This window comes from Carcharodon carcharias, chromosome 22, assembly GCF_017639515.1.
Source record: "Carcharodon carcharias isolate sCarCar2 chromosome 22, sCarCar2.pri, whole genome shotgun sequence".
Lineage (NCBI taxonomy): Eukaryota > Metazoa > Chordata > Chondrichthyes > Lamniformes > Lamnidae > Carcharodon > Carcharodon carcharias.
The window spans coordinates 41,758,481-41,778,449 of record NC_054488.1 but is presented as its reverse complement, the minus strand read 5'-3'; the positions used below and the strand labels follow the sequence as shown (position 1 = coordinate 41,778,449).

The 19,969-nt window shown below is 43.8% G+C and overlaps 1 protein-coding gene across 1 annotated transcript in view; it reads left to right on the top strand.

Annotated features, from left to right (window-relative positions):
• The window catches only part of LOC121293629 (protein sidekick-2-like), a 941,309-nt gene that overhangs the window by 694,885 nt on the left and 226,455 nt on the right, over nucleotides 1-19,969 (top strand). The window contains exons 23-25 of the mRNA XM_041216767.1: nucleotides 2,781-2,890; nucleotides 7,668-7,818; nucleotides 9,938-10,175. Coding sequence (XP_041072701.1) covers nucleotides 2,781-2,890; nucleotides 7,668-7,818; nucleotides 9,938-10,175 — 499 coding nt within the window. The remainder of the gene's footprint in view (nucleotides 1-2,780; nucleotides 2,891-7,667; nucleotides 7,819-9,937; nucleotides 10,176-19,969) is intronic.

The window sequence follows — 19,969 nt, the reverse complement described above, 5'->3', positions numbered from 1 at the left end:
GATGAAGGGGTCAAGAACGGCTAAACAGGTTAGGCCTTTATTCATTAGAGTTTAGAAGAATGAGGGGTGATCTTATTGAAATGTACAAGATTCTGAGGGAGCTTGACAGGTTAGATGTGAGAAGAATTTTCCATTAGTGGGGGAAACTCAAACTAGGACGTACTTACAGAATAAGGGGACATTCATTTAAAACTGAGATGCAAAAGAATTTTTTCTCTCAGAGGGTAGTGAATGCCTGGAATTCTCTATCCCAGAGAGCTGTGGAGGCTAGATCACCGAAAGTGTTTAAAGAGGAGGTAGATAGAGTTTTGAAATATCGGGGAGTTGAGGGCTATGAGGAGCTGGCACGAAAGGGGAGTTAAGGCCTGGGGCAGATCAACCATGATCTTATTGACGCCATGATCTTATTGAATGGTGGGGCAAGCTTGAGGGGCCGAATGGCCTACTCTGCACCTATTTCTTATGTTCTTATGTTGAAAGCCTTTTGTGTTTCATTCTTCTTTGTCGCTTGACTAAACTAACTTATCTGTTGGGCAGAGGGTCCTTAATGCTAAAATCAAATACATAATAATCTAAATGCAAAGTGAGTTTGTGATAAGTCAATCTGGAGCAATAGTATAAAAAGAACAAAGAAAAGTACAGCACAGGAACAGGCCCTTCGGCCCTCCAATCCTGCGCTGTTCATATTGCCTGTCAAACTAAAATATTTTGCACTTCTGGGGTCCGTATCCCTCTTTTCCCATCCTATTCATGTATTTGTCAAGCTGCCTCTTAAACACCACTATCGTTCCTGCTTCCACCACCTCCTCTGGCAGTGAATTCCAGACACTCACTACCCTCTGCGTAAAAAACTTGCTCCGCACATCTCCTCTAAAGTTTTCTCCTCTCACCTTAAATCTATGCCCCCAAGTAATTGACTCTTTCACCCTGGGAAAAAGCTTCTGACTATCTACTCTGTCCATGCCACTTATAATTTTGTAAACTTCTAACAAGTCAGTATGTCAAAATGTATTTGTGGTTCTTGCAGCATTCAACTTGGATGTCTCCAAGAAATTGATTCCAGTAAACAATTGTATTTCCTTTATCCATATGGATTTCAAAGTTGTCACACAGCATTATATCACTTTGTCACTGACCCCAGCATTACCTGGTTGAAGATGTATGTTAGCATATGAGTACATTAAACTTCACACTTTCATTTTAAGTTGCTTGGAGAAAAAGCAGTGGCTTGGATAAGGGTTTGCTTGGATCCATAATCATAGCCCATGACCAAGGCTTTCAGTTTTGGGCACTGCAACAAACTGTACACTTGCCACCAACTCCACTGTCTCAGGTTGAACAAACCCTAACTGAGCTCTTGTCCCTATAACTTCTCAATCCCCCAAGACTGGCTACTTCCAGCTCTGTAACATCACTAACCTTCGCCTCTGCCTCAGGCCATCTGCTGCTGAAATCCTCAATCATGCCTTTGGCACCTGCACACTTGACAATCCCATTGTTCTCCTGACTAGCATCTTTCCACCCTTTGTAAATTTCACCCACTTCTGCTGCCTATATGCTATTTCACACCACGTTCTGCTTGTCAATCATACCTGTCCTTGCTGACTACATTATTTTCTGGACCCCAGTGTTAAAATATTTTCATATCCTTGCTTCTCATTGTAACCTCCTTCCCCGAACTCTCTTTTCTTTGATTCTGGCCTCTTATGTGTTCTGCCCACTTACCATCACCCAAGTATTGGTGACCCTGCCTTCAGAACGGGAAAAATTCTCCCCCTGTCGGTGGGGCGGGGGGGGGGGGGGGGGGGGGGGGTGGGCGGGGGGGCGGTGGTTATGCGGAGATGGGCGCGAACCTGATCGGCGCCCCCGATTGTGGCCATGCCGCCATTTTACGTGGGCAGGCCAATTAAGTTCACCCATAAGTGCTGTGCTTTCCCTGTGCGGGTGGGGGGCATTTCCTGAGCACGGTAGAGCGCAGAAATCTCCCTGAGGCACAGAGGTACCTCAGGGGGATTAGTTTGACATGTGTTAATTTAAATAAAGGTGAAAAAAAGCTTTTAAAACATGTCCCCTCATGTGACACTGTCACATGAGCTGTGACATGCCAAAGAAGTAATGTTAAAATTTTTATTAGATTTTAAAACACTTCATGAAACCACATCCCGCCCGTGGATGAGGTTTCATAAAAAATGCGAAGGCCGTCTGGGCTCTTTGCCTGCCCCACCAACCTTAAGGTTGGCTGGGCAGCTCATTTAATTGAGTTAATTAGGCTTTAAATGGCCTTAATAGGCCTTTGACAGTTCAGCAGGCACACAGCCGGCTTGGCTGCACACCCGCTGAACTGAAAATCTAAATGATGTGCAGTGACGTTGGGACACCTGCCCGACGTCTCTGTGCGTCATTTTACACGCCAGTAAGCAGGCCCCGCCCCCGCTCACTGACTGGAGAATTCAGCCTGTGAAGTTATTATCCAAACATTTAACATGACTGTACCAAATTTGTCTGCTATTTCAATCCTGATGTTAGCCTATTTTTCTAATGTAATGCTTCCATTAAAGTAGTGGGATAAAAAATTGGTGTAAGCAGTCAAGCAATGACATTAACAGCAGTATTTTTTTATCTTTTATGTTATTTTCTCATCGTTGCTTTTGAGATCTATTGCCTCTTATGGCATTGATATTTCATCAGCTTCATATTTCATCATGAGTGTGCATCTATGAAAAATATTTAAAGATTTGAGGCTGGCCACTTATTTGATAATTATTGCTCTCCTCCCTCAGGTTGGTGTAATAGGCGATCATGAAGAGTGGCTTCTTGTTCATCAGCTGGCTAATGAGCCTGATGCTCGCTCACTAGAAGTTCCCAACCTCAATCCATTCACACATTACAGGTACAGTTTACTGCCTTTATTACAGTACCTTTAGGATCCATATGATAACCATGAACTGCTGAGTAGAGACCAACATTAACCCATTTGTATTGCCCTGAAAATCCAATTAGGCCCAAATTCATAACAGATACACCAAGGGAAATATGACCTTTTTTTAAAGATGTTGTCTAATTATCTCCCTTGTTCTCTTGCCTCCTCCTTCCCTTCCAGTCCCATTCCGTCCCCATAGCAGATCCCTTTCCCAGTTGAGAAGATGAACTGGAAACCTGTGATAATGCTGTCTTATAGCTGTCCAATATGTGATGTTTGAGAGCAGCTGAAACCAACTGGCCTAGTGATATTGCCTCCCTTCCATGAGAAAATCACTTTGCTTCCATGCAGCATTTCCTCAAAATGGCAAGGTAAAGACCAGGTACACATCATGTTTGAAGTCATGGGTACAATCCATGTCTTCTCACTCTGTGCCATAGCTCGCTGGTGCTCCAAAACATCACTCTGCTAACCTAAAGATCCAATGCCGTTTTTTTTCAAGTATAAATTAACTTTAGATGGCTGGAACAAACATACCTTTACCAAGAATGATTATCTTGCTTAACTTCAAAAATTGAACGAGCATTCTACTAACAAGGTTTTAAAAGAATTACCGGAAAAAACCATATCAGCCAGAAAAGAATCAAAAGAGTGGCCATAATATTTCTCCACCATCGTAGATGCCAGGGTCCAGCCAATTCAATTCACTCCCCTTAACATTAAGAAGCGCCTGAGTACACAGGGCCTTGATTATATAACATCCCTGGTGAAAACCTGCACATCTGGGCCCCTAGCCAAGTTTCCATTGCATGAATGACACTGGAATCTGTGCAATAAAATGGGAAATTGGCCAGGTACATTGTGTATACAAAAAGCAAGGCAAGTCAGAACCCTAGCCAATTACCTATCAGCCTCCTTGATATCACTGGTAAAATAATGAGAAAAAATAATATCAGCATTGACAACAAGCAACATTGAGTCTCTGATGTTTCATTTGGGTCCTGCAAGAAACTCTCGATTCTTGAACTCATCACAGTCTTGATGTCGTGATGGAAATAAGCTAAATATAAGAGGAGAGGTAAGGGAGCAGAGGAGGGGTAAGAGTCCAGAGTAGAGGTAAGAGTTGCCAGTTGTAACATCAAAGTAATATTCAACTGCATATGGCACTGAATATCCCTAGCAAAACTGGGGTCAATGGGAACACCCTCAGTTATACCTGACACACAGGCAATGGTTGTCAAAGGGCAATCGTCATAGCCCCAAGACATGGCTACTGGAGTTCCTCAAGCAACATCTTTGGCCAGATCATCTTCAATTGTTTCATCAGTGACCTTCTCCTATCGTAATGTTTGGAATGGGGTTGTTTGTTGATGATCAGCTCCACTGATCATGAAGCAGCCCATGTTAGTCTACAGCAGAATATGATAATTACCCAGGTTTGAGATGGCAAGTGACATGTCACATAAGTGCAAGGCAAAGACCATTTCCACCAAGAATAGATCAAACCTTCTCCGAATGATCTTACAACAGCACCATCATCCTCCACCACCAACTTCCTGGCAGTAACCATTGACCAGAAACTTAACTTGAGCAGCCATATCAACACTGTATCTGGCAGAGCAAGGCAGAAGCTTGGTAATCTCCTTTGTGACTCCTCTCCTGACCCTTTAATGTCCCCGTACCATAAGGCTGAAGTCTGGTGTTTGACATTAGGCTCACTATCTACCCGGATGCATGCAACATTTGAAAAGCTTGACACCATTCAGGATGAAGCAATCCATTTGATTGGCACTCCTGCAATTGGATTTAATATCCATCCCACCCACCACTGTCAGTACGTATGATCTACAAAATGCACGACTAGAAGTCATTAGCTTTACTTCAACAGCATGCCCATTCCTGTAACTGCTAACACCAAGAAGTACAAGAGCAACTGTTTTGTGGCAGCACTATCACTTCCCTCTGAGCCTTACGCATCCTAACATGGATACTTTTCTCTGTGGGTCAAATTCTGGATTTCCCTCCCTAATATTGTTGTGGAAGCACCTTCACCACAAGGACTACAGTACTTTATGGGAAAGGCCTTTTTACCTTCTCAGGGCAACCAGAGATGCACAGTAAATCCAACTTTGTCAAAACCTTCAGAGCAAATAACAAAAAAATAGTTCATAACGGAGTGACTCTTATCTTCAGATCCTTTCTCCAAACCCAAATCAAGATTTCTTTCAGCACATAAAGACTGAGCAAAGTGATTGCTGGGCCTATCTGCTTGGATTTAGTAATTTATTTGAAAGAAAAAGTGAATTGGTCTTGATGATCCTTCAGGTGGTTTGGGTCTTTTTCACTTTTATTGAGATTACTGTGAGTACGCCAAAAACTACTTCCACAGCATGACCAGTCAGACTCTGCAGCAGGATTAGGGAACATCCCAATGTATATTCAATATATTTTAAATGTCTCTAAGGATATATTTTCAAATACTCAAATTGCCTTTTTTTTTAAAAAGTAGAACATTTCAAACTGTTCAGAAAGCACTTTAAAATGTTCAGCTTTTGGGGGCCGATGCGCTGCTCAGCCACTTACAGTTATAATTGTGTACCATGTAGGGGAACAAAATTCAAAGCTGAGCTAAAATCTGGAAATATGCAACAGGTCTAACAGCATCTCATCAAAATAACAGATTAACATTTGGAGAGTGGGTGATTTGTCAGCTGTGGAAGCTGAAACATTGGGCAGAATTTTCTGCCTGTCGAGCGGGTGGGCCTGACTCAATCTCCGGCGGGCGGGGAGACGATCCCCACCGGAGAAGCGGGCCCCACCATCATTTTATGTGGACAGGCCAATTAAGGCCCGCCCAGCGTGATGTCCGGCGGAAAGCGCTATGCCCTTCCTGTGTGGGCGTGGGGGGGGTGGTGGGATTCCCCAAAAGTGAGAGTGCGCTCTTTCATGCATGAAAGAGCACACATCCCCCTGAGGCTTAGTGCTGCCTCAGGGAGATCGCTGACACTTTAAAAAAATATTAAAAATAGAAAAAAATAAATTCCCTAACATTTCCCCCTCATGGGACAATGTCGCATGAGGTGGGACATGTTCATAATTAACATAGTAACTTTATTAAAAATTTTAAAGCCCTGCATGTAATCTTGTCCCGCCGGTGGATGAGGTTTCATGTTTTTTCTATTTGCCGCTGGGGCTCCTGGCCAACCCGCCAACTTTAAAGTTGGTTGGACAGGTACATTAAGTACTTTAATTGATCTGTCAATGGCATCAATTGGCCATTGACAGGTCGGCGGGCCCGCAGCTGATTTTGCTGCACCCCCGCCTTCCTGAAAATTTAAATGGGGCGGGTTGACGTCGGGGGTTCCGCTCGACATCATCCCACGTCATTTTACATGTCAGCGAGTGAGCCCCGCCCCCTGCTCGCCAACGGCAAAATTCTGCCCACAGGCCAGAATTTTTCATCCCGCAGGTGGGCACGCGCCAGACCCAAACGGGAGTGAAATAGTTTGCGATGACGTCGGGCGAGCATCCTAACCTCATTGCGAGCACTCGTGATCTTCCGGTTGGTGGGTGCGCACAAGAGGTGACAGCAGGCCTGCCGACAATTAAGCGGCCTAGTAAGGCCCTTAAGCCAGCAATTAAGTTGTATTTTTCGCTGCCCACTCAACCGTTCAGTTGGCAGGTGGGCAAATAGACCAGGCAGCCTTTGCATTTTTCACGAAGCCTCAGCCGTGGGTGGGTTGAGGTTTCCAACAGTTACTAAAAAGATGATAAAAAAAACCTTTAACATCCGTTTTTACATGTCCCCCTTCACATGACTGAGTCATGTGTGGGGACATGTTTATATAATTTGTAAAAAATTTATTTTTGTCTTTAAAATTCTTCAGCTCCCTGAGGCAGCTCTGGGCCTTCAGGGAGCTTTCAGTGCGCGCTCCCCCACACATGCGCACACTTCAGTGCTCACACTCCTCCCACCCACCCACCCCGGCAGCGCCGAGGCTCTTAGCGCATGTTTCACGTTGGCTGGCCATTAATTGGCCTGAAATCGTGGTTGGAGCCTGATCGCGGATGGCAGCTGGTCTTTCAGCCGTTCCTGGGCTTGCCCATCGCACCTGCCCAACCAGGGGAAAATCCTGCCCATAAGCACATTCCATTGCTGGAATGAGTAAAATTCAAGTGTTGGGGAGAATGAATCACAGGTAGAAGGTGAGATTCCTGGAGTGTTGACTCTTCCACTTTTTAATGGGTTTACTGCCCTCCAAATATCCAAATTAACACTTTTCCTGCTAAAAGTTAGAAAGAAGTTTAAAAATAAATGTTGTATGGCGCTCACAGGTCCATATCAGAAAATGAAAAGATAGCTTAAGAACAAAAGGTGTGAAAATAACTTAAAACGAAGCAATGAGAAGAAATGAAAAAGCGGAACATTTAAAATATAAGGCCAAGGATTAAAGGGAATGCAGGGACGATTGAAGAAAGGAGCAAGAAATTGCAGGAAATAACTGAAGCCAGATGTTGGCAAAGTCACAGAGGGCTGTAGAATGCCCAGGGGAAAGAAAGCCCACTGAGATAAATTATCAACGTGTCACCTAGGTACGGAACTGGCATGGGGAGTTAGCAATCCACTATAGAAACTGAGTTTCACGTTGAATCTATTTCACACGGAGTTTATTTAGCTTTTCTGTTAAAGCCTCTGAATATTCAGAGTGACCTTTCATTCAGCACAAGCCTTGTGGTGTTTCTGCAGATTTCGTATGAGACAAGTCAACATTGTTGGAACAAGTCTGCCAAGTCAGTTATCACGCAAAATTCAAACACTCCAGGCCCCACCTGATGTGGCTCCTGCCAATGTGACTCTGCGTACAGCAAGTGAGACAAGCCTCTGGCTCCGTTGGGTGGTATGTAACAGATGTGGGCAATCATTTCAGGATTAAGCACCAATATAGATTTTTCTCTACCTTGCACCATTGTTTCTGTAGTTGTAAAATTTGTGAATTCTAATGTTGCAGAAGGTAATGATTTGAGTTTTTAAATCATTTTGTCATTGCATTCACCCAATAGAGAGAGAGAGAGAATATCTCTGCAAGTCATTCTCCCACTGGAGGTGAATATCTTTCTGATGCACTGTCAGTCCCCTTTTCTACAATCAGGACTGAGGACAGATAATGCAACAATATAGCAAGCACTGTATGCAAAATGTGGCTCTGAACATTGAGAGCTTCTTCCTCCTGTTTGTGAAATACCACACAGAAGAGGAAAAAGGACACATTGAGAGAATTAAAATAACCATCACCAACCCACCCATCTTTAAAGCACGAACTAAGTCGCTTTTCTGGTGGAGGAATGAAAACTCAGTCATGCCATTCCTTTCAGTGTTGGTTTGGAAGAATTTTTAAGTTGTCATATTGAAGCTTTCATCAGAGATTGAGTTTACTAAAACCTTCTTTATAAGAATATTTTTTTAAGCTGGTAAAAATGTTGTGGCGTCTCACATCAATGTTTAGAACTGTCCACAGAGTGTTAATTACTCAACAAAAAAAGACAAATGAATGAAAGGCTGTGTAACAGTCTGTGCTAGAAGATGTCATGAGCTTATAGCATTTATTGACTGCTGAATGTGGTTGTGTACAAGCCCAAGTATATGGAGTTGAAAGCAAACACCTGCAGTGCCAATACAGCTAATGTGATAAATTATACCTTATGCCATGAAGCGTACAAAATTATTGATGTATTGTAGAAAAGTTGGCAGATTTATTTTTATTATGGTGGGAAAAAGAAGAATGAAAGCGGAAATTAACTTGAATTAGTACTGAGTGCATCATTAGTTCAGTTAGTGGTTCCGGAAAAACGTATAGGTTCAGCTTGTTTACTTAATTTAGGCATTAAACCTCCCAAAAATGGAAGTTAAAGAATATTGTTATGATCTCCATAGAGACCAATAACAGTTTAAAGAGAAATTCCAGCTTCTAGTTATTAGCTGAAGGGATGACATGTCAAGATTTCATGCTTTAAAATAACTTTTACTGGTCAGTGCATCAATGACTAAAGAAAAACACTATTAATTAAACTGTTAACTTTTTATAGGCAACTTATACTCTAAACTATCAAATAGAGTCTGCCACTTTTTACTTTTAATGACAACCAAAAAGACCATTTTTGTTACATTACCCAGTCTCCTAAGTAGACATCTAATCTGGAACCAATCCAAAGTGGTTCACAGCTCCTAAGGGTTTACTTCTGTTCTTTTGCTTTCCCAATCTATTTTTCACAGTGAGAGTTTTCCCTGGGGATTCCCTCTCTCTAGCTTCAACTAGGTGAAGACTTCAGCCATGTTTTAAGTCCTCACGAACTAGGCTTTCAAACTGTGTGTGAGTTCCCTAACGATAGTCAGCATTTTCTCTGGTTAAGGTGCAGGCCTAGCCAACATCTATTTTCTTGGTCTCCCTCTCTCAGTTGGCTGCAGATCACCCAAGACCAAAAACTACAACTCCCTTCTGTCAGGGGTTTCTGGGTTTATAGGGAAGCCTCTAAATTGATCTCAAAATGGCTTCCTCTACCCTCCTTTCCATGGCATTGGGACACACACTAGCCCCTTATCCAAGTAGAAATGGCAGTCAACTTTCTTTAATTACAACTGATTTTCTACCTTAGAAACAAAGGCAGCACAACTGTTTACAACTTGATACCAATAACACCTTTCTGGGTTTTTTGAGACTTAGGGTTTTCTCATTGTGGACTTAGAAACAGCTGTATTTATCCCCTGGCATTACTGTTTGGCATCTCCCTTTCAATAACACAATGTGGCTCTCCTTTTGATCTAACAACTAAGCTATCCAGGTTTACTGTCAGACAGACTCTGGCATAGGTCATATGACTCATGTCATTTAACCTAAATTTAAAGACAAAGTTCAAACCATGATAATCTTAAAAACCGAAAAATATAACCCTAAAACATGATCATGTAAACCTCACACTTGTAACAAGGTACAATCAGATCTTTTATTATTTTTTTTCCAGCCTTTGCCTGAGTCAGAGTACAATGGGAATCAGGAATCTGTTGGTTACAAAATAAAATATGGGAAGTCAGATGGAAATGGATCCACTCTCATGCACATTATCAGTGATCGAATTGAACGGGAATTCACCATCGAGGATCTAGAGGAGTGGACTGAATACAGAGTGCAAGTTCAAGCATTCAATGCTATTGGCTCTGGGCCATGGAGCCAAGAGGTCAGAGGTCGTACAAGAGAGTCAGGTAAGGTTGTGCTAAATCTTATGTATAACAAAGAGCTCTAATGGTTTCAAATTTTTACCAACATACAATTAATAAATTTCTCATGGAGAGATGAGGGTCTCCTCAGATATCTCCTTGAGTTAGTGCATCATGTAGCTTTGTACCAAGCCTTATAAATGAGGAAATCCCAGGATCAATCTCCTGCCAGCTCTGAGTTGGTCTGGGCAGCAGTGCGGTAACAATATTGGTTTCTGGTTTCGCATGTTGGTGAGGACATGGCTCCTGAGTTCTGTCTATTGACCCATACTGGAAATTGCATACTGGGCTGTCAATTGAAGAAATTGCCAATTAGGTTTACACTTAAGCCTCCAACAATGAAATAGGCTGCAATGGTCAAGACTTACACAAAATAAAATGGCATGTGAGTGAGGGAAAAGAAGCCGGCAAGGATGACTGTGGTAGTCAGGAGTCTGAGTCTTCAAAGAAAGTAAAAAAAAACTCCAGAATTATTAAATGTATACAGCCAGTAACAAATATGTAGCTTCCAGTAATGGATTGATCAAATGATTGTGTAGGCTGTAAAAAATAATTACTGAAGATCCTCTAGGCAACCAATGGTGGTGCTACTTGATTAATAGAAAACTGTGATAGGTATGTACAATTGACCTACACAAGTTGATAGCACAATCCAGTGTGGATTAAAACCAAACCTGAATGATGCATCAGAGTCATTGCAACCTCAGGATAGTTTCACCTTGAACTCCCCATTATTCGAAGTCCTGCCATTTCCAAAATTTCAATCACTGACTTGACAGTGAACATTCCTTATCTCCCTGGTAACCTCCAGCCCTTTCATCTTCGTCCTCTGCTCCTGATAAATATGCTAGAGTATTCACACCAACATTCTAACTTACACATTCATCCCCTCTGGCCCATCATCGACTACTTCCATAAACCTGTCCTTCCTCTGTCAATGCCCTCACCCCTACCAGATCACTGGCATGTCCACTCCTGTTGTTCCCCTTGTACAATAGCCAACACAACAACCTCAAATTGAAGGGTTGCAGGCTTGAGTGCACTTCGTGCAAGACTATTCATATAGCACTACATATATTTTCTCTTTATATGACAAGATCCTCTTATTACTCCAGAATTGGAAAGCAACCCAAACTCTGGCCAGCCATCAGAGAAAGATCTGAAAGAGAACCTCACCTTGTACCTGGATGATAACCTACTATATGGACATACTAACCAGAAGCACTAAACCGGCCCTTTCCCCTGTCACTGTCGATCTCCCCCCACATCACTTTCCACCTCCGCGCCATCACCTACCAACCCGAACCCTTGTCATTCCAGCCTGTCCAATGAACCTGCACGTTCCTTACCTTCCTGAGAATCCCAATCCCATCCACACTGACCTCCTCTGTCCCACTCTCAGGGTCTGTGTCTGCCTCCGAGTCCCCACCAACCACCCTCGCCATCCCTTCTACCATTACTGACACACCCTCACCCTTTCACCCTACCGGCTCCCTCTGCCCCCTCTCACCCTCAGTATTCCCTCCTATCATATCTACCCTCAGTTCGCTCCCCAGGAGGCAGTCATTGACCCTCCTTTGCACATTCACTTGGACATCCCCCCACTTACTCCCTCCTCCTCCTCCTCCCCCCCCCCCCCCCCCAAATTTTCCCCTCTCCAAATTCCCTCCTCCCACTGGACACCTTCCCCTCTCCGAACTCCCTCCCTTACACTTTCCTCTTCCCTTACACCTACCCCCCCGCCTGCTGCATTCTTCCCCATTACACCCTCCTCCCCCATACTCCCTTCCCCCCCATCTCTCAAGCTCACCTCCCCCGATACATTTGTTCCCCCCCAACCTCACCCCCCGACACCTCCATCCCCCCCAACCTCATCTCCTGACACCTTCCGCCCCCCCCACTCCCGTATACCTTGCTCTTCCAGTCACACCCAATCCTTCCTCTTCCACCCTCCCCCCACCCCCTCAGTACACCTTCCTTTCCCACTCACAGTTGGACCTTCCTCTCCCCCCCCCACTTCGCCAATCGTCGTCCGCAGCAGCCCATGTTGGAGTGCATGGTGAAAATTCAAGTGCAACTTGCACACAATTTTCTATTCATTATTTTAAATAGTTGGAACATTATGCAAAGCTCATGTTCAAATGTTCAATATGCATTTTCATTGCTCACACAAAGCCAGAAAATTACCCCCTGAGGTGTATCCTGAAATGCAGTGCTGTGTACTTGCAGTACTTGATGGTTGCCACAAGATGGCACTAAACAGCTCCGTAGATGGGTGGAATGTTTAACCCAGTGGCTTCATGCACAATAATTGTTCACGAGTAGGAATATTGACTTGTTTCACAATAACAGTGTTAATATTTAATATTTTTGAAGTTTCTGCACTTCATTAATATTCTGACCATTAACCTCTACGGTAAGCACCTGAAAATTGTGACACTTCTGTGAGATAATAATTGAAAGGCCAGTAGTTAGTTTGTTTGGGGAAAAAAAGCCCTTTTTTGTTTTTTTTAAGTGATTTTTGAAATTTCAGCCTCCGCTGTGCAGTAAGAATGTCTGTGTTGGATCCTGTGCTGTGCTATGTGACAGCTGTTTCTTAACCAGAGTCCTGCTTCTTGAAGCCTTACAGAGTTGTGGTTCCTGATTATAATTGAAGCTGTTGTACTTTAGTCTTGTTTATTCTACTTGATTCATTCTGAGCTGAATCTGATATGGATCTGTGCCAGTCATTTCAATTCCTTAATGCAGCTCAGTTCAGTAACTCCTTCCAACCAACTCACTTAAGTGGCTGAGAGACGCACTGCTGACTTATTTAAATATATGGGATTGTACTCTGCAATTCTGCCCATTCTTCCTTGAAAGTCACAAATCAGTGGCATTGGCCACGCATGTACCTCTTCTGATTTGGATGTAACTGAATTCTTTCTTCCTTCAAAGGGTTAATCTGTGTAGCAGTTTAAATACAATTATCCATCAACATGAACTATTCACTGCTCTCAACGGCCAAGGCCTTTGAACTATAACCAGTGGTACAGATGATTAAACCTCAAGAGTTACTGCTGATTGAGGTTGTTGATATTATTGGACTTTAATTAAACATTAAATTACAGGAAGTTATTCAGAAAGGGTGATAATTGATAAACTGAAAAGTACCAGAAAGAGGGTGACTAAATTGACCCTTTCCTTCTGTTGCAAAATAGTGACTGAATTTCAATGTTACAGCCCAGTTCAAGTTAACAAAGAATTATTTCATGTAACTCCAATTTGCTCTATGTTTCTGCTAAATGCAGCAAACCTACTGCATTTCAATAAAAAAAATAAATAAATTTGGATCTCAGATTTCTCTGAGAAAGAGACTGGATAAGTGATTTTAATTCTTATCTGAAACCGGCAAATAACGAGCAAAGACCTGGATATGGAAGCCATTAGAGAATAGTCATATTGAATGTTGTCCGTCAGGGCACTAGTTCTACTGATTGTAATCTATTGGAGCAGGGAAGAAAATGAAAATCACTGCCACGTTGATCAATGGATTCCTCGTTGTTAATTTACCTTCCGATATTCCACCCATTTCTTATTTCATTAATCCTTCTGATCTGACTCTTAGTCAAAAGATTGTCGCAATTTGTTTCAATTTTCGTGCCTGCAATAATATTTAAAAGTAATTAAACAAAATTCAGTAACCAAAATCAAAGGATACAAAGTATAAACTGAAAATGCAAAATATACTGTGCTGGTCCACCAGAATCTGATAAGAGTAAAGACAGGTTAATGTTAAAGTGTGGGCTGATCATCGATCAGTCAAGCCTACTTCAGAACACATGAAATTAACAGGCAGGAATAGGCGAGCTGGTCCATCAAGCCTGCCCTATAACTCGTGGCAGCATCATGACTAAATGCTGCCCAATGCACCCCCTCTCACCTTCCCTCCACCAGCCACCCATGTAATCTCCTGCAAGAGGTAAAGAAAAATTCCCTGCGCCAAAAAGGAAAAAATACTGTAAGAAACTACTCTGACCCCCTCAACTGATCAAAACCAATACATGACATAGACATGGACCGCGTGCTTCCTATAAAGATACTTAGCTGCTTTATGATGCGATCTCTAACCTGTCGTGAACTGTTCCAGCTCCTTCTTGAAATCACATAGAGTGAGCACCCACCACAACAGCAACAATATATTCCACAGGCTCATTCCTCTCTTGGTAAAGAATTGCCTAACATTGAGACCTTTCCAACTCTTGCACAGTTTAAGTTCACGTCCCATGGTCCTTCCCAGTGGCATAATGGACTAGTAATCCAGAGTCCCAGGCTAATGCTCTGGAAACAGAAAGTGCTGGAAAAATTCAGCAGGTCTAACAGCATCTGTGGAGAGAAAAACAGAGTTAACATTTCGAGTCTGTATAACTTTTCTTCAGAGCTCTGGGGACATGGGTTCAAATCCCATGGTGGGATTTTAATTCAATTAATATATCTGGAATTGAAAGCTAGTCTCAGTAATGGTGACCATAAAACTATCATAAATTGTTGTAAGTACCCATCCTGTTCACTAATGCCCTTTAGGGAAGGAAATCTGCTGTCCTTACCTGGTCTAGCCTACATGTGATTCCAGACCCACAGCAATGTGATTGACTTTTAACTGTGCTCTGAAGTGTTCAGTTCAAGGGCAGTTAGGGATGGACAACAAATGCAGGCTTTGCCAGCAATTCCCACATCCCAGAAAAGAATGAAGAAAAAAATGTTAAAAAGGCACCCTATCCAGCTCTTTAATTATTCTATAGGCCTTGAAGAACATATGATCATTAAGGGATATGACACACATCTAAAATATTGATTTTTCTTTAATTTGTTGTCCTGGTGTCTGTACTGCAGTGGATATTATGGATTGCACATCTAGAATTCTGTGCAATAATCATGCCTTTCAGCAGCAATACCATTCCTCATGGTTCTGTGTAGAAATAATTGTCAGAGCCTCTAATATGCATGTGGGCAGCAAAAGAAAAAAGGATGAAATGCAGATCGCATAGCAGGTTGTAAAGGTCACGAACCCTGGGTGGCAGCACCACTGCTTTTGGCAGATTTTCTTTTCATCCTTCAGCACCAGAGGAGATCAAACGAAGATAACGAGATAACTGAGATAACGAAGATCTTGTAACCAGGAAGATGAAATGGTATACTAAATTATTTTAATAAGAAGGCGTGGTGGATATAACAGGAAATAAGGAACTTAGGGGAAGGCAGAGGAGACTGAAGATACAAGTCGAAAAGAGGGATTTTTTAGCACATTATTGAAAACATTGGGATGGGTGGGAGGAGAAAGGCAAAGGTGTTTTGGAAGAGATTTCCAGAGGATAGAGACATAATGACTGAAAAATGGGCCCCTAATTTGATACTGAAATGGAGAGGGTTGGGGACAAGCAGTAATGTTGATTCAGAGGAATGCCCGATGTGGGTTAGGCTGTATGTCCTTTTTTGCCCTTACTGCCTGGTTTATTACAGGAGTGGAAGCCAATTTTTGTGACAGGGAGAATATGGAGTCAGAGCTCAGTTTAGGATTGATGAGGTCACAAACAGTCTAGTTTGACCTCAGAAAGTGTCCAAGGACAGGGCTGGAATCAGTGGTGAGGGCACAGAGATTTTGTTGGGAGCTGAAGATGATGACTTCAGTCTTCCCAATTTTAAAGTGGAGGAAATTGTGGCTGGATGTTGGACAAGCAATCTGACAAAACAGAAGCAATGGAGGGACCAAGAGAACTGGTGTTGAGATAGACCTGGTATCATCCACCTACCTTTGGAAATTGACTCTGTTTTGTGGATGATGAACTAAAGGGCACCATTTGGAAGAGAAGAGGCTAAGGTGGGTTCTGAGAGTCTCCTAATGCAATGTTGTTGGATTGACTACAAAATTAATTACTCCAGTTACACTTGGATAGTTAAGGATAGAACCAATTGAGGGCCATTCCATTGAGTGAGGCAATGAAGGAAAGGCATTAAAAGGTATGAATACTGTTGACCATATAAGACGGATAATAAAGAAAGTCACAGTTGTAGAAAATTTTATTCATTGGCCTTCACTTTGGTTAAGTTTGTGGAGGGGCAAAACCCGATTGGAGTGATTCAAGGACAGTTGTGGGAGAGATGAGATTGTGGAGGTGATAAACGTATTCAAAGACTTTGGAGAGGCAAAGGAGATGGGGCAGCAATTTTCAATGGCAAAATGATTGAGGATGGGTTTTTCAGAGTGGGTGTGACAATGTTTATGAAAAGGGGCTAGGGGTTACAAGACCTGAGAAGAAATCTGTTAACGTATCAGCTAGTTCTAACGGAAGAGTTTGGGATAAAGCAAAATGAGGATAGGGGCACTGATTGTGCACACTCTCCAAAGGACCAATCCCAATAACCCAAATGTCAGGTACAGTTGCATAGTAGTTAAGTTACTGGACTTGTGATCCAGAGGCCTGGACTAATACAAAAACAGAATTACCTGGAAAAACTCAGCAGGTCTGGCAGCATCGGCGGAGAAGAAAAGAGTTGACCTTTCGAGTCCTCATGACCCTTCAACCTGGAGACATTCAAATCTCACCATGGCAGTTGGGGGATTTAAATTAATTTAACTAAATAAATCTGGAATAAAAAAACTGCTATTAGTAACTTACCAGATTGTCATAAAAACCCACCTGGTTCACTAATGTTCTTTAGGGAAGGAAACTTGCTGTCCTTACTCAGTCTGGCCAACATGTGAGTCCAGACCCATAGCAATGGGGTTAACTCCCCTCTGAAACAGCCCAGCAGGTCAATCAATTGGCATCACCACCTTCTCAAAGGCAGTTAGGGATGGGCAATAAAAGCTGGCCTTGCCAGTGACACATACATCCCGTAAATGAATAACTAAAAATAAGAGAGAACCTGGGGTAAAATAGGGGAAAGCACACCAGAACTAAAGGACTAACCACTTAAGGAAAGAACATAGTATAAAGTAAAATGTAAAACAAACTGGATTTATTCAAACTTTTAATCATCAAGTTGCCCTCACCAGTGAATAATAATTAGACATGTCTGTATTTTAGTAATTTTTTTTTTTGTTAATTTATCGCTAGCTTGTGACACCACAGATGTACAGGGTAGTGCACTGAAATAAGAAGTCTTTTAACATCAGCACATGGGCATTGTTATCATAACAGCAAAAACAACAACTTGCATTTATATAATGCCTTTAATAAAGTAAAACATCTCGAGGCACTTCACAGGAGCGATGATGAAACAAAATTTGGCACTGAAACACAAGAAAATATTAAGACAGGTGATGAAAAGTTTGGGCAAAGAGGTAGGTCTTAAGAATCGTTTTAAAGGAGGAGAGAGAGGCAGAGGCTGGGATTTTCCATGTCCACTGGTGCTGGGCGTGTTGGGTAGTGTGAGTGGACAAGGCCATGGTGAGAAGGCCAAAAATCGGTTTCACGACTTTGTGAAACCAGCTTGCGATTGTCCGCTCTGCCCACCGATGTTGGGCCTCACTCCCCGCCATCAGACATCAGGAACCTCATTGTAATACATCAGTATATCATTATAAGGCCAGCCCGCCGGACTCATTCCCCTGCACCCCCCCATCCCCCATCCCCGCTAGATCTTCCGCCCATGTCGGTAGGAAAACACGCCAGTGCAGATCACATCATGGCAACGGTGACATGCAAAAGTCAGGACTTACCGCCAGGGCCTTGCTCACATCATGGACATCCAAGGAGCAGATGATGCTGGAGCCGACAGCAACGGGATCCTGGGGAAATGTCCGTGACATGCTGGGTGGATTCTCATGGACATGGCTCTGCTGCAAAGCAGCTCACGGAAGTTGGAAAGTCACCATTGATGCTCACAACGGATGATGATTGAGGGGGTGGGAGAGGAAGGTCTAAGATTGACTGGGAGAGGAAGAGATGGGGGGTGAGGTTAGGAGGAGGAAGGGAGTACAGGGGAGGCGGGGGTAACGGGGGAGAAGGTGGCAACTGAGGAGGTAGATGTACGGGGGGTGGAAAGTGTAAGGGAAGGAGTGTGGAGAGAGGCAGGAGCTCAGGGGGAAGAAGGAGTGTAGAGAGGGGAAGGAGTCCAGTGGATGGAAGGAATATGGAGGAAGAAGTGAGGGTGTCTGAGGGAGTCAGGAAGGGGGGAGCAGGAAGTCAGGTGGAAGAAGTGAGGCTGGAGGAAGAGGTAAGGCTGGAGGAAGGAGTCGGGAGGGGAGAAGGACTAAGAGTGGCAGAAGAAGTAAAAGCATATGAGGGAGTCAGGAAGGGGGAGGGACTAAGTGGGAGGAGAGTCTGGGGGCTTGGGAGGACTAAGCGGGAGGGAAGGGCCTCTGGGGGGGGGAAAGGGGTTCCGAGGTGAAGAATTCCAGTGGGGGGATTTCCAAGTGAACATCCGAGGGAGGGGTCTGATGGGCCCATGACTGCCTCCTGGAGAGCAAACTGAGGATTGGCGTGATATAACGGAATGGTGAGAATGACTGAGGACAGAGTGAGGTGGTAGGGTGGGAAGGTGAGGGTTCAACAGTAGCGGCAGAAGGGACAGCGAGGGTGGTTGGTGGGGACCCAGAGGCAATCATGGACTCTGGGGGAGTGAAAGAGGAGGTCGGGAAGGTGAATGTGGATGGGGGTGGGATTTTCGGGAAGGAAAGGAAGCTCGCACGAACCTGCCTCCTGTTGATGAGAACGTGTCCATGCTGTGATCATCAGATTGTGAACCTGAGCCTGCTGTAGACCTAGGTTCCACCGAGTTGTATGTTTCTGTGGTGCAGGGTGTGGGTAAGCGATGTGAAGGGTCTTCCAGGCTGCTTATTTCCAGCTCTTCAATGGAGGAGGTGTCCTCTTGGCTGGAGGTGAGGACCTGGATGGAGCTGATGGAAAGGCTGGTTGAGGGTGTCGGTCACTTGTCAGAGCTCCCTGTGAGGCAAGATAGATCTGATTAGTGCATGGCAGCAGAGTCAAAAGTAGGAGAGAGAGCACTCACAGTTGTGTTGAGAGAGGGATGATGTGGTGCAGGATCCTTATGAGAGTGTTCGCCGCCGACTTCACCGTCACCGCAGGCATGGTCCATGTCCTCAACAGTCAGTGCAATGGCACACTCCTCAAAGTGAGCGAGGGGCCTAATGTGGGCCACTCCACCCTTGGTCTAGGACCTCTCCCTGCTGATGTGAGCAGGCTTCACCATCATGAAAACACATGGAGGGAGTGTGAGCAGGACACATGGCACTGCGTGGAATGTTTATGTGGTGAGCGGAGTCATGGACAGGATGAGGATGTGAGCTTGAGAGGATATGAGCCTGATGGAGATGTGAGGGTGTGTGTGAGAGTTAGTGGTGTTGTCCCTTGAGGTGTGAGGTCCCTGTGGACGTGTGATGGGCTTGTGAGTGTCTCAATTGAGAGTGATGTGAAGAGTGAATTAACCTGATGGAACAGATGAGGCAGATGAAGAAGATTCATTTGACATAAAGAGTTGAAACGTTAACACTGTTTTCCTCTCTACAATACTGTTAGACCTGCTGAGTTTTTCCAGCATTTTCTGTTTTTGTTTCAGATTTACTGCCTCTGCAGTGTTTTGTTTTGATCCTTTTTTGGCGTTGGCTGGCTCTACTCTTTTGCAGGGTGTTGGCGCTGACCACCGGCGCCACCAGCTGCAAGCCAGATTAACGAGATTGCTGCCCATCCTGTGGCCAGAGCAGGGGTAGAGGACATCACGGCGAGCCCCCACTGTGTCCAAAAGATGCTGAAAGGATGCGTCGTTGAACCCTGGGG